General features: G+C 37.5%; 1 protein-coding gene across 2 annotated transcripts in view; it reads left to right on the plus strand.

The window, feature by feature from the left end:
• The window catches only part of LOC129727404 (chloride intracellular channel exc-4), a 42,303-nt gene that overhangs the window by 25,759 nt on the left and 2,671 nt on the right, over positions 1–13,873 (plus strand). The window contains exons 3-6 of one of the 2 annotated variants that reach the window (XM_055685230.1): positions 7,520–7,684; positions 7,750–7,992; positions 8,052–8,162; positions 8,453–8,470. In XM_055685230.1, coding sequence (XP_055541205.1) covers positions 7,520–7,684; positions 7,750–7,992; positions 8,052–8,162; positions 8,453–8,470 — 537 coding nt within the window. The remainder of the gene's footprint in view (positions 1–7,519; positions 7,685–7,749; positions 7,993–8,051; positions 8,163–8,452; positions 8,471–13,873) is intronic. The other variant, XM_055685238.1, reaches the window with a different exon arrangement.

Genomic DNA, 13,873 nt, shown 5'->3' on the forward strand with positions numbered 1-13,873 from the left:
GCACCATTATGGCCGAGTAGAGACGTAAAACTTTCCACTTGTATGACGTCAACGGATTAACCTCCCAATGGGACTTCAGATTAATCCAAACAGACGTTTTTTTTTTGCACGATAAAAAGAAAACCTTGAATCAGTACACTGAAGCCCATAATTTCCTCCGAAAAAGAATAAGTTAAACTTATACTTGAGACTACACCAGCATTGGATCTAAAATTAAATTCTATCGGCTTTCAGTGCGCTGTTGTAGTTTACTTTTATAACCAATAAACGTTCGTTCGAGCTTGTTAGTGTCCGTTTAAGCAGTCCAAATTTTGCGCAAATATATTTCTCCGAAGGGGCATCTGGTATTTCTGCTCTCTACTAAGCGGCGAAATTATTACACGTCCCGAAAATAGATGGATCACGTGATAAGTACAATGTTGACGTTAATCACCCCCGTGGCAATAACAAAAAAAAAAAAAAAAAAAAAACACGCTGACGCGTTACAGAGGTACTGATTGTGGGCAAAATATAAGATAAACGAGTGATAATTGAAGGCGTTTACAGCAACTACACTCAGTAATACCAGACGTGAGGTGGGAGCAGCTTTATAAAACGTTCCGAGAAATGGAAAGCGATTTTATCTAATTTACATATCAACAAGTTTTCAAAATGTCGAACAATAATATAGAAAGTTTTCCATGTAATCATTGAAAAACATGATCCAAGATCCAACATAGGAAAGATCAATTGAAAAGTTCTAGATTATCTATGAATCACTTATGTCTTCAAAAATGCATTCTCAGTTTGTTCTACATTTATTATCATTTAATACTATTCAATAACACCATATAAAAAAAAACTTAACTTAATTCTAGATAGCACTGGTTGCAAGTTTTTGCGCTGGAACTTGCAAGCCGAAGTTACATATTTTTACCAATTCAAAACTTCTTGAGCATTGAAAATGTCTGACAAAAAATAGTTATTGTACTGAAGTGCCACGAACATTCTGATAGCAAGAGGAACTGAAAGAGTAGACAGATAATTTTATCAGTTCCATTGAATTCAAAAAAAAACTTTGCCTTTGTTGGTAAATACCAGTGCGGTTTTCACTGATTATCGGACGATCTACAGGGGCCAGATACCTTAGACCAAATCTTCCACAAGTTTCGAGAACACAACTTGCAGACACATTATCTGTTTATTGACTTCAAAGTGACATATGGTTCAGTCAGACGCAACTAAATTTAGCAGATTATGCTCCTATGCTAACATGGATTCCCAACCATGCTGATAAAGATAATTTTGGTGCGTTTGTTACGTTAGATGAGCTGGAATAAAGGCACAGGCTCACGGGTGTGCAGAAAAGTGTCATCACGAAGACATGCTTCTAGGCTTTGTTGACGACATATCGGTGTCATCGGTTTTAATTGTAGAGCTGCGGAAATTAAGCTCGGAATGGCCGAAAACCCCTTCTCAAAGCCAGAAATAGAAAATGAACCCAAATTAAGCTCAGAATGGCCGAAAAACCCTTCTTAAGGCCAGAAAAGGCCAAAATAGAAAATGATTCCAAATTAGGCTCAGAATGACCGAAAAAACCCTTCTAAAGACCGGAAAAGCCGAAATAGAGAATGATCCCAAATTAAGCTCAGAATGGCCGAAAACCCCTTCTAGAGGCCAGAAAAGGCCAAAATAGAAAATGATCCTAAATCAAGCTCAGAATGGCCGAAAACCCCTTCTAAAGGCCAGAAAAAGCCGAGATAGAAAATGATCCCAAATTAAGCTCAGAATCGTCGAAAACCCCTTCTAAAGGCCAGAAAACGCCAAAATAGAAAATGATCCCAAATTAAGATCAGAATCCGTAAAAAACCCTTTTAAAGGCCATAAATGGCCGAAATAGAAAATGATCCCAAATTAAGCTCTGAATGGCCGAAAACCCCTTCTAAAGGCCAGAAAAGGCCAAAATTGGAAATGATCCCAAATTAAGCTCAAAATCGTCTAAAAACCCTTCTAAAGGCCAAAATAGAAAATGAAAAATTAAGCTCAGAATCTTCGAAAACCCCTTCTAAAGGCCAGAAAAAGCCGAGATAGAAAATGATCCCAAATTAAGCTCAGAATGGCTGAAAATCCCTTCTAAAGGCCAAAATAGGAAATGATCCCAAATTAAGCTCAAAATCATCGAAAACCCCTTCTAAAGGCCAGAAAAGGCCAAAATAGAAAATGATCCCAAATTAAGCTGTGAATCGTCTGAAAACCCTTCTAAAGGCCAGAAAAGGCCAAAATAGAAAATGATCCCAAATTAAGCTCAGAATCGTCTAAAAACCCTTCTAAAAACCAGAAAAGGCCAAAATAGAAAATGATCCCAAATTTAGATCAGAATCGTTAAAACACCCTTCTAAAAACCAGAAAAGGCCGAAATAAAAAATGATCCCAAATTAAGCTCTGAATGGCCAAAAACCCCTTCTAAAGGCCAGAACAGGCCAAAATTGGAAATGATCCCAAATTAAGCTCAGAATCGTCTTAAAACCCTTCTAAAGGCCAGAAAAGGCCAAAATAGAAAATGATCCCAAATTAAGATCAGAATCGTTAAAACACCCTTTTGAAGGCCAGAAAAGGCCGAAATAGAAAATGATCCCAAATTAAGCTCTGAATCGTCTAAAACCCCTTCTAAAAACCAGAAAAGGCCAAAATAGAAAATGATCCCAAATTGAGATCAGAATCGTTAAAAAACCCATTTAAAGGCCAGAAAAGGCCGAAATAGAAAATGATCCCAAATTAAGCTCTGAATCGTCTAAAAACCCTTCTAAAAACCAGAAAAGGCCAAAATAGAAAATGATCCCAAATTGAGATCAGAATCGTTAAAAAACCCATTTAAAGGCCAGAAAAGGCCGAAATAAAAAATGATCCCAAATTAAGCTCTGAATGGCCAAAAACTCCTTCTAAAGGCCAGAAAAGGCCAAAATTGGCAATGATCCCAAATTAAGCTCAGAATCGTCTTAAAACCCTTCTAAAGGCCAGAAAAGGCCAACATAGAAAATGATCCCAAATTAAGCTCTGAATGGCCGAAAACCCCTTCTAAAGGCCAGAAAAGGCCAAAATTGGAAATGATCCCAAATTAAGCTCAGAATCGTCTTAAAACCCTTCTAAAGGCCAGAAAAGGCCAAAATAGAAAATGATTCCAAATTAAGATCAGAATCGTTAAAACACCCTTTTAAAGGCCAGAAAAGGCCGAAATAGAAAATGATCCCAAATTTAGCTCTGAATGGCCGAAAACCCCTTCTAAAGGCCAGAAAAGGCCAAAATAGGAAATGATCCCAAATTGAGCTGAGAATCGTCTGAAAACCATTTCTAAAGTCCAGAAAAGGCCAAAATAGAAATTGATCCAAAATTAAGCTCAGAATCGTCGAAAACCCCTTCTAAAGGCCAGAAAAGGCCAAAATAGAAAATGATCCCAAATTAAGCTCAGAACGACCGAAAAACCCTTTTTAATGCCAGAAAAGGCCAAAATAGAAAAAGATCTCAAATTAAGCTTAGATTGGCCGAAAAACCCTGCTTAATGCCAGAAAAGGCCAAAATAAAAAATGATACCAAATTAAGCTCAGAAAGGCCGAAAACTTCTTCTAAAGGCCAGAAAAGGCCGAAATACAAAATGATCCCGAATTAAGCTCAGAATCGTCGAAAACCCCTTCTAAAGTCCAGAAAAAGCCGAAATTGAAAATGATCCCAAGTTAAGCTCGGAATGGCCGAAAAAACTTTTCTAAAGGCCAGAAAAGGCCAAAATAGAAAATGATCCCAAATTAAGCTCAGAATGGCCGAAAAACCCTTCTGAAGGCCAAAATAGGGGCAAAAAATATATTAAATTTTTTTAAATCTAACAGTTAAAAAACAGTCACTTCACCTCAGTTACCATTAGCCATAAGCGATAACGCTTACCGTGCAACGCACGTGCTGTTTAAATAAATCAAATACACATGCACACATGCAAAATTCTAGCTCAATCGTACGGCAGCCCTTTTTCTCAGAACCAGGTAGGGTTATACAATTCAATTGCCACAGACCGACCGACACCGACGGTCCATGATCTGAAATAGTGTATAGTAATCACCCGATTATATCAGTACCCGATTTTATCTGCCCCCGATTTTATCACATTTTTTCACCCGATTTTATCATCATAAAACATTTCATTAAAAAAATGTCAGGGTGAACTGATTTTCTATTACGCTTCAATATTTAAGATATTTTTCATGATTCTGTGTATCATTCTGGATGTAGTTTACATTGAAAATTCAACCGATACATAATGTTACATTTTGCTGTTTTCGTGCGAATAATTGAATAGTGATACAAATGTTTATTATAACCGTATAATATGTTCGGAGAAGTTTCAAAATATTTTAAAACGCATCTTTTGATGTAGAAAGCTGGGTGATCATCCCTCCTAAAAGTAAGATAGAATAGAATAGAAGATTTACTTTTTCATTAGATAAAGAAAGACGCTTGGTGTCTTAGGCAAAGTATTAGGTGATCTCAAAACAAGAAACTTTACAGAAGACATCATGTTTCTATCTCTTACATATTGCAAGCAACATAAAGTTTTCTATGAGAAGGCATTAAAAATCGTTATTTACATTTTAAGATTTTTCTGGTTGCAATATGTGCGAGATATCAGCATGCTGTCTTCGGCAAAGTTTAGTGTTGTGAGAACATCTAATATTTTGCTGATGGTACTGCGCTACAAAGAAGCAAGTAATTCATTTTACCAATTCAAACAAAAACATGAACGAATAAAAAACTTAATTGTAATTTATCTGCAACTTTACATCGATTTTTTTGAATTTTTTATTTTTTGTGTTTGTTCAGAAAAGTTTTAGGCAACTAAATTTTCTATCTAAAAAAATGTTTTAAAAAAATAGTGATGATCGATTTTTTATAGTAACTTTTTGTTTTTGAAATTTTTTTTTTCAGTACAGGATCTTAAATTGAATTTTTTAAATATTTTTTTATAAAAGCTCAGACAGTTTTCTTAAATTCATCCCTTGACAACTTCTCTCTATCTTTTGTCATTATTCAGATATATCGATTTATAAAAAAAAACAACTGCAGCTTTTTTTCATATGTTTGTACAGATAAATTTTTCAAAAAAAAAAATAAAAGTCACTGATTTTACATATTTAGTTATTGATTTAACATCTTCAATAAAAAAAATAAAATTTAAAAAATTTCCCGATTTTATCACTGTCTCTATTTTATCACGCCAAAAATCATCAGGGTGTGACATAATCGGGAAGTTTTTTTGCCGATATGTACTAGACACCCCGTTTTCCATGAGAAACATTTACCGCATTGCAGTGAAATAAGGGCATCCAGGCGGTCGTTGTTTTCTCCGCACGTATGGGGACTTTTGTTTTAAAAGTTCCAGGCAAAACCCTTTGCAATCGGACTTCTGGAGGTCGTGCCTTAAAGTGGTCAAAGTTTCTTTTCTTTGACCAATAAAAAGCGTGAAATTTTCGATATCAAAATTTTTATTTTTTGATGCCAAATGCTCTAGAAATGCACAAATCATCTGGTATTTTTCAGAGATAATCGACTTTCTGAAGCTTCAAAAATGTTTGAGCTGAACATTTCCAGAAAGTCGATTATTGCCCAAGACGAAATTTTTGAGCCCTTCCACTAAACAGAAGATCAAATTCTTCACAAACATTCCTGCAGAACTTTGATACAAAAAATTGAAAATCCTTCTGCTCTGGAACGCTACGATCGAATGAGCCGCCTGCTCGGCCTTGTAGCGCTAAAATCTGCGTCCGTTTTGTCGGATTGAGCTAGTTTCTAGTAAGAATCAACCGTCCTCTTGCTGCAGTAATCGGTTTTAAAATGAAGACCAAATTTCTGCATGCTAGTTTTTTTATACGTGACTACTGAGAGTTAAACTTTCGGTAGTTGTGTGTAAAAGTAAGCGAGTAAAACAACAACGATTCGGTTGTAAAATCAAATCGATTGTATACTTTAGCTTCATCTGTACTAGGAAGGAACGCCTTTTTTCAGCTTTAATTCTCTTTAACCCAATGCCGCCATTCGGCGGGCTGCAGTCGAAGTTTTGAAGAGCTTCAAAAAATACTTAAAAAGTGTTAAGAATGGTTCATAGTGATTTTACCGAAGCCCGTCTAGAAATTAACTTGGGCACTAGGGGGTTAATTGGTGGAAACATATGTTCAACGACTCTATATTTTTCAATGGTACAATAGTTGGCATCACAGAGCCGCAATTTTCCGCATTCCGGTGGACGCATAGCTAGTTTTCCGATCGATTGCTATAAGAATGAAAGAAAACCGTTGGGAACATTCGCTTTAAGATTTTTAATTGAAAATATGGTAATTTCTATTCCATACAAATTACATTCTTGCTAATATTCCTTATAAATAATTAATATGGTATATGAAGCTTTCTAGTGCTCCTAATCACATGAACAAATTTGCAAAAAAAAATTCATTCGTTGACATCGTCATTATATTTTGTCAAAAAATCGGTTGTTTTTCTCTAAGAATCCAACTGTACAAGAATTTCTGATCGATTGATGCTAATAATTCGTGAGTCTGACGAGAAATGACTGAGCTATTAGCACTCGAAATCTAACGAACCTCTCTGTGAGGTCACATTTAAAGTGAAAATAAAATTTTATGCGTTGCACTAACTACAAGGAAACGCAAGACGTATACAGCGAGGTCCAAAATTGAACTTTTTGATTATTTATTTATTGTTGCTCAAGCGATCAATCTAATCCAAGCCAGTTGTGCTCGAGATCGCATCCTGTTATAGCAGTTTCGGTGATGGATTTGCTAATTTATCAAATTTACGACACGATTATATTACTATCGATGAAGTAATCTTTCGCCCGTTATTGCAGCGAAGAAACTTCAACGCCAAGGTCACAATTATTGCCGCGCGAGAAATTTTTGCTCTTCTTTCCGACGACGGCGGCGTTCAGACTGGTTGATTCGGCTGTGGTGACCTTCCGCAGGCGGCCAGCCCATCCGGTCGGTATCTTGGCCAAAAGTCGGAGCCTTTCTGGCTGGCTGGCTTGCGTGGTTTCGAAATGGTGTGTACATGTTATAAAGTAATAAATTTATATCAATACGACGGCGGCGGCGGTCGTCTTTGCTCTCTGGCAAGCTCCGCATGGAAGGAAGGAGGATTTCATTGGCATTGGCATTGGTTTTAAAAACAAATAACACGTGTGTGACGGTTGAAGAAGTTAGTGATCGAAAATGATGTAACTCTGGTTTGGTTTTCAGCCTTTGATTTACGCCTGCCCAAGGTGTTGTGTTCATCGGACCGGTGACGGCGAGTCCGCACTGCGTGGCCTTAACCGGAGTGAAACCGACTCTAGACTCTTAATTGCAGCGTATTGTTTTGCTTTTGCGCTGATAAATACGAGCTATTTGAACAGATGATGTTATTTTTCCATACACTGATTTTTATTTAAACTGAAATGTAAATGAAGATTTGTACTTATGAGATATTTTACTGTATTCTTTCTCAGGTCACAACAGTGGACATGCAGAAGCCTCCGCCGGATTTCCGTACCAACTTCGAAGCTACACCGCCGCCCATTCTGATCGATAACGGGCTCGCCATCCTGGAGAACGACAAAATCGAGCGACACATCATGAAGTCAGTGCCCGGTGGTTACAATCTGTTCGTGCAGGTTAGTGGCTATACTATCCGTGAATAGAATTTGAGTCTAATTTTTTTGTTTTGCGTTCGTTCTAGGACAAAGAAGTGGCCACCCTGATCGAGAACCTGTACTCCAAGCTGAAGCTGATGCTGGTTAAGAAGGATGAAAACAAGAACAATGCACTGCTGGCGCACTTGCGAAAAATTAACGACCATCTGGCAGCGCGAGGCACCCGATTCCTAACCGGGGACACCATGTGCTGCTTCGACTGTGAACTGATGCCCCGGCTGCAGCACATTCGGGTTGCCGGCAAGTACTTTGTCGACTTCGAGATACCAGTAAGTAGTCGAAATGCAAGGAATACAAGAGGGGGATGAAACAAGAATTTTGCTTTTAGAAACACCTGACGGCCCTGTGGCGATATATGTATCACATGTATCTGCTGGATGCCTTCTTGCAGTCCTGTCCGGCCGACCAGGACATCATCAATCACTACAAGCTGCAGCAGGTTAGTTAGAGTTTGGTTGTCACAGAATAACTGCCAGGAATTCAGGGGAAATAATTGGGGCAAGGATTGGGTCTTACGATTGAGTTTATTATGATTTTTTGTTTTGATTCACTCAACTTTGTAAGTAACCACCGGGGAGGAGTGTTCTCGGAATTGACCCCACACTAACAATATCATCATATTTTTTTTCTCTTTATTTTTCCATTTCATTCTGTTTTCGCTACCCGCGCGTAATCATCCGAATTGCAAATCTCATCAAACTATGTGTGAACCGCCTTAAAATGTTATAGGCAAAGGGGGACACCAAGGTATGTCGTGTTCAATTTGGCCAGCAAACACCTCTTCTTCTGTGCGTTTGTGTGCGTGTAGATGTTTGTGTCGTCTTTCGCAAATCGCTATTCTCTCTTCTAAATCTGTTGTATTTTTTGTTTATTTCACCTTTCATTATAAGTAGAATACGGTGTTACACCATGGCTAGGACTATCAATGCTATCTTCCGCTTTCGACGATACAAAAATGATAGATAGATCACAAATCTTTCCGTAACAAGTGCCCTCCTGACCAAGCGTTGATTTACTTACTCACGCGCGCAAACACGACTCTGTGCATATCTCGTGGGAGCAAAATGTTTACTTAATTTTTTTCCTCGGTACGTTTCCTACTGTTTAGATTACAACGTTGCGTTAATTTTCGGCCGGTGAACGAATGTTGTTTGCTGTTGTCTTTAAATCTCGCTGCAAAAACAAACACCCACCGCCGGTAGCAGCGTCATCGCCGTGTTCGCTTTAAAAGCGACCACGGTGCGATGGTTTTTTTATATATGACCAGCTCTGATAAAGCTTCCAGAACTCTCTGTTGTTAGCTGCTGCGAAGTCTGTGAATTATGTCTTTGAATGCTGTAAAATTTGCAAATGATCATAGGGCAATCAACCTAATAAACGCCTATAATTGTAATCAGTTCTAAAGACAAGCAATAGTTGAAAATTGAATGATCCCGAGTTAAGCCATTTGCAACGTTTTCAAACCACCATTTATATCTGAAATGAAGGCTGAAATACGTCGAACACGCGGCTTCTGTTTGAAGGTCAGAAAAAGCTAAAAAATTAAATGGTTTAGGGGTAATCTTACAATTCGGTAGGATCAGACTAAACTCCCCTGAGTTATGTGGAGAACGAAAAAAGTCGGCACAGAAAATGGCGTTGAACACTTGGAATTATGGATTATGTTTCGAGGATCAGAGGAGGCCGAAACAGGACATGTTTTTTAAATGAACTCAGAATTATAAATAAAGTTTCGGTAGGTCAGAATAAACCAAAAATCGTAATGATTCCAAGTTGAGCTCAGGATCTAAAAAATATTACTAAGCTATAATAATTGAAATCAATTCTAAAGGTAAAAAAGTATCCCAGGAACGGTAGAAAATGGTCCCAAACTATGTTCAAGATATGGCGAAATAATAAAAAAAAAAAAAAAAAAAAAAACAAAGAAAAACTTGTTTCCTAACTAAGTTTAGGATCACACAAAAACATCTTACATTCACGACTATTCTCGAACTGAGCTCAGAATCATATTAAAACGTTTCTGGAGGGGAAGAAACTTCCAAACAAAACTTCAGCTCAAAATTACAAGAAAAAATAAGAATTAAAATTTTCCTTCTTAAATGTTCAGAAGCAATGAGGTTTTAGGCATACGAAAAGAAAATTGAACTTGAAGAATACATTAAAGTCGCTTTTTACGCGGGGGATACGTGCCGCGTAAAAAAACTGCGTAAATTCTGGAATCCGCGTAAAACCGCGTAAATTCCGGAATCCGCGTAAAAAAACCACGTAAATTCCGGAATCCGTGTAAAAAAAACGCGTAAATTCTGCAATCCGAGTAAAGAGGAACCGAAATCCGCGCAAAAAAAAATATCGCGTAAATTCCGGAATACGCGTAAAAAAAACGCGTAAATTCCGGAATCCTCGTAAAAAAACCGCGTAAATTCCGAAATCCGCGTAAAAAGAAACCCGCGTAAAAACCGCCTAAAAAGCGACCTTAGTGTATACACTGGGGTATTTTTTTACCCGGTTAATTTTTATGCGGTTTTTTATACGCGGTTTTTTTTACGCGATTTTTTTACAATAACGCGGATTTTTTTATGCGATTTTTGGAAATAACGCGGATTATTTTTACGCGATTTTGAAGATTATTTTTAGCGGTGTTAAATATGTTTAGTATATGTATATTTAATTAAGTAAAAAATCAATCTTATGGTTCATGACAGTAAGATTTTCAGCTTTATTAATCTAATAATGCATATGTTTAATCTATTTGCTGTTATTATCAAATATTTGGCATTTCTTTTGATTCGGGAAAAAGTAACAAAAATACATTAAACATTGTATAACGATACGAGTCAGGGTTGCTGCGATTAACTTCTGATTAAGGAACGAAAGCTTAAAAATATGGAAAAAACATTATAAAAAGTTATTGTCATGTTCTTCAATGAATTTTCATTTTAGAAGCACTATAAACTCGTTTTGTTTGTTTTGTTACCATTTTTATATCATTTTTCAAGTTTATATTTACTTACGTGCCATTATTTTTAATCGAGTCTTTTTATTAAATGAAGTTTTTTTCAACGCGATTTTTTAAAATAACGCGGTTTTTTTATACGCGGATTTTTTCAACGCGGTTCCTATATATATTTTGTTGCGTAACAGAGAGCTCCATCAATCAAGTTTTACTGTCTGTCAACACGAAATGATATTCATGTTTCATTCATTCGTACTTCATACGGAATTAAATCTTTTTGCGTCTTGCGAAACAGGGAAAATGTTAGAGCTTGAAAAAAGGCCGAGCAACTTACAACATTGTTCTAAAATAAACATGTTAAGCAAGGTAAAGCCTTGGTGCTACATTCCGATTCGAAACTTGACCTTCTGTTTCTTATACACAGACTTCGCAGCCAACTCTTTAGTGTACAGGTACAACGATTATCATGTCTGCCACCAGTCAACGTCAGCAAAAATAGAATTTTGTTGTCATGTTGTCATAAACTGTTGCGTGGTTGAGAGTGCTGCGTTCTTGGTCAGATGACACGAGTAGAATTTAATTGGCTTCCTACGACGTTGCAACACGATAGAACATGTTATTTTGTTGCGTAGCTGGCAGCTCCATCGGTCCATCACGAACTGAGATTCATGTTTCATACATTCGTTTGTACAGGGTGCGGCAGAAAAAATGCGAAAATGTTTGAACTTAGATATTAGGTTAATTTGTGTAACTAATGACTCATTTTTGTTGACAGAGTATTTGGTTACGTTTACTTTCAAGTGCTGCATGAGAGAATCGGAATTTTTCTATTGCAAACTTGAGAAAATTAATTCTAGAAAATTTATTAGGTGTTTGCTGCTTACCCAAAAAACGCTGAAGGCGGTTTCATGGGTAATAGGTCGTCATTTGGTCACAGTTTATAGCAGCGAAAAGTCTCTACAAGATGGTTCTAAGCAGCAGAACCCAGAACGCTGAATGTGATCTAATTGGACCACACAAAAATTCTCCACATACCGGTACATTCCATCAGGAGAGTTGCTAAAGAAACCAACATTACTGTAAAATCGATGCAAAGAATCATCATAAAAGTCTTCACGCATTTTCAAGAATTAGAACACCACTACATGACGGAGCGGGTAAAGAAGCTGCGAGTTACTCTTTATCTGTTGAAGAAGGAACAATGATATTCCTGTTCTCCGACGAAAAGCTATTCAGCATCGATGCTGTGTCCTGGCCTCACAAACCAGTTCATTTCACTAAAAAAATCAGACCCAACTAAGTTTTTGTTCAAAGATTTGTGGCTCCCTAGAAGTTCGGTACATAATCCGTTAGATTATTCGATTTGGAGGTATGATGTAGCACAAACCTGCAAAACATTCCATCCTACTTCGAAGACTTAGAAGTCTGTCATGACGCGCACGAGGTTGTCGATATCGGAGGACTGCGTTCGAAAGGCATGCCCTCCTTCCGGCGTTGTCTTGAGGACACCTCGGGTACATTTGTTTCGAAGAACCTAATAGAGATAACTGAACTCGATTGATCGATATTATCGCTTGAGGTGGTTGAAACTGGGATTTGTACATACGAATTAAAATCTCTTCGTGTCTTGCGAAACTGGGGAAATGACGTAACACACAAAAAAGGCGGGGCCACTTACAGAATGGGTCTAAAATAAACATCACGAACAATTACTTTATTTTTTCACAGGTTTGAAAATAAAAAATATGCTAATCATCATACTACAAGTTGAGGGAACACTTCTACACTACACCACCCTGTTCTCAGCTGGATGGAGATTTCAAGATGAAGTTTGAATTCAGTTTGCAGAAGAAGTTAAATGCCATGGCGTAACTCTAGATAAAAAATGAATTGGAATTCTCGTGTAGACAAGGTTATCACTAAGGGTGCAAATGCCCTATGGGTTGGAAGCAGAACCATGGGAAAAACATAGGGACTACGACCCACAACTGTCCACTGGATTTATTTGGAATTGTTCGGCAGAAAATCACATATGCCTCACTTATATGGTGGCCTAAAATTAATGAGGTAACCGCTTAAGTAAATCTTGGTAAACTGCAGAGACTTGCCTGTATTTCAATAACTGGGTCAACGAATACACATGTTTGTGTTATGCAATTTAAACGTTATAACAATATCTTAGATGGTGACCTGGCAGGACATTTAAGGATCCTTAAGGAATTCAGACTAACCTCCGATGTTAAAACAATAGAAGATTGGGAGACAACGGAGACAAACTCTAACGTTCGCTTCAAAGTAGTTAAAACGAGACTCTATGCATATGGGAGTCAAAATACTGGAGCCCCGGGGTGTTTTGACCAGGAATCAATAGAGCAATACCAATAGGACACAGTCGAACAGTTTTTCAAGCAGAAATTCAAGCCATTATTGAATGTGTGAATATTAGCCAGTAGGAACGAAGTCACTTTATACTGGGTGCCCGGCCATTGAGGTAAAGGAAATAAAAAAGCCGACAGCCTAGCAAAAGAAGGTTCAGCATCAAGTTTTACTGGTCCGGAACCATTTTGTGGAGTCCCCGAATATGCTCTAAGGACTGAATTTAGAATCTGGGAAATGTCCATAGTAGAATCAAGGTGGAACGCTACGGATACATCCAGACAAGCCCAAATATTTATCAAACCGAAGACAGGAAATGCCTTCAATAAAAAGGATCTTCGGGTAATAACGGGTTCAGTTGAGCGGTCCCTGCTCGAGTAGGTATCACCTAAATAAAATTTAAAGAACCCACTCAACAGAATGTCGTTTTCGCCAATTTGAAAACTGAAACTGTTGAACTTATACTCTGCAATTGCGGAGCATTGTTCAAACAAAGAAAGTCAATATTCGGAAAAGGGCTACTAGAGCTCCTCGAAATTTGGTATTTTGTAAGGTATTAAACTTCACAAACCGAGTCGATCCTAATCATGAAAAGCATTTTTGAAGGAACCTAGGAGAAGGTCAGAAAATACGATACCAAAAAATGGTAACAAATGGAACAAATGAAAAAGCATAATGAAGTTATGTTTTTGAAGGTCATCAGAAAAGCTATTCTTGACATGGTCATTACTCAGTTACTCGATTCTAATGGTCAGAAAATACTAAATCGGAAAGTGGTGAGAAACTTCGAAGGTAGGAGAAAATTATCTTAAATTAGGCTC

Source organism: Wyeomyia smithii, chromosome 1, assembly GCF_029784165.1.
Source record: "Wyeomyia smithii strain HCP4-BCI-WySm-NY-G18 chromosome 1, ASM2978416v1, whole genome shotgun sequence".
Classification (NCBI taxonomy): domain Eukaryota; kingdom Metazoa; phylum Arthropoda; class Insecta; order Diptera; family Culicidae; genus Wyeomyia; species Wyeomyia smithii.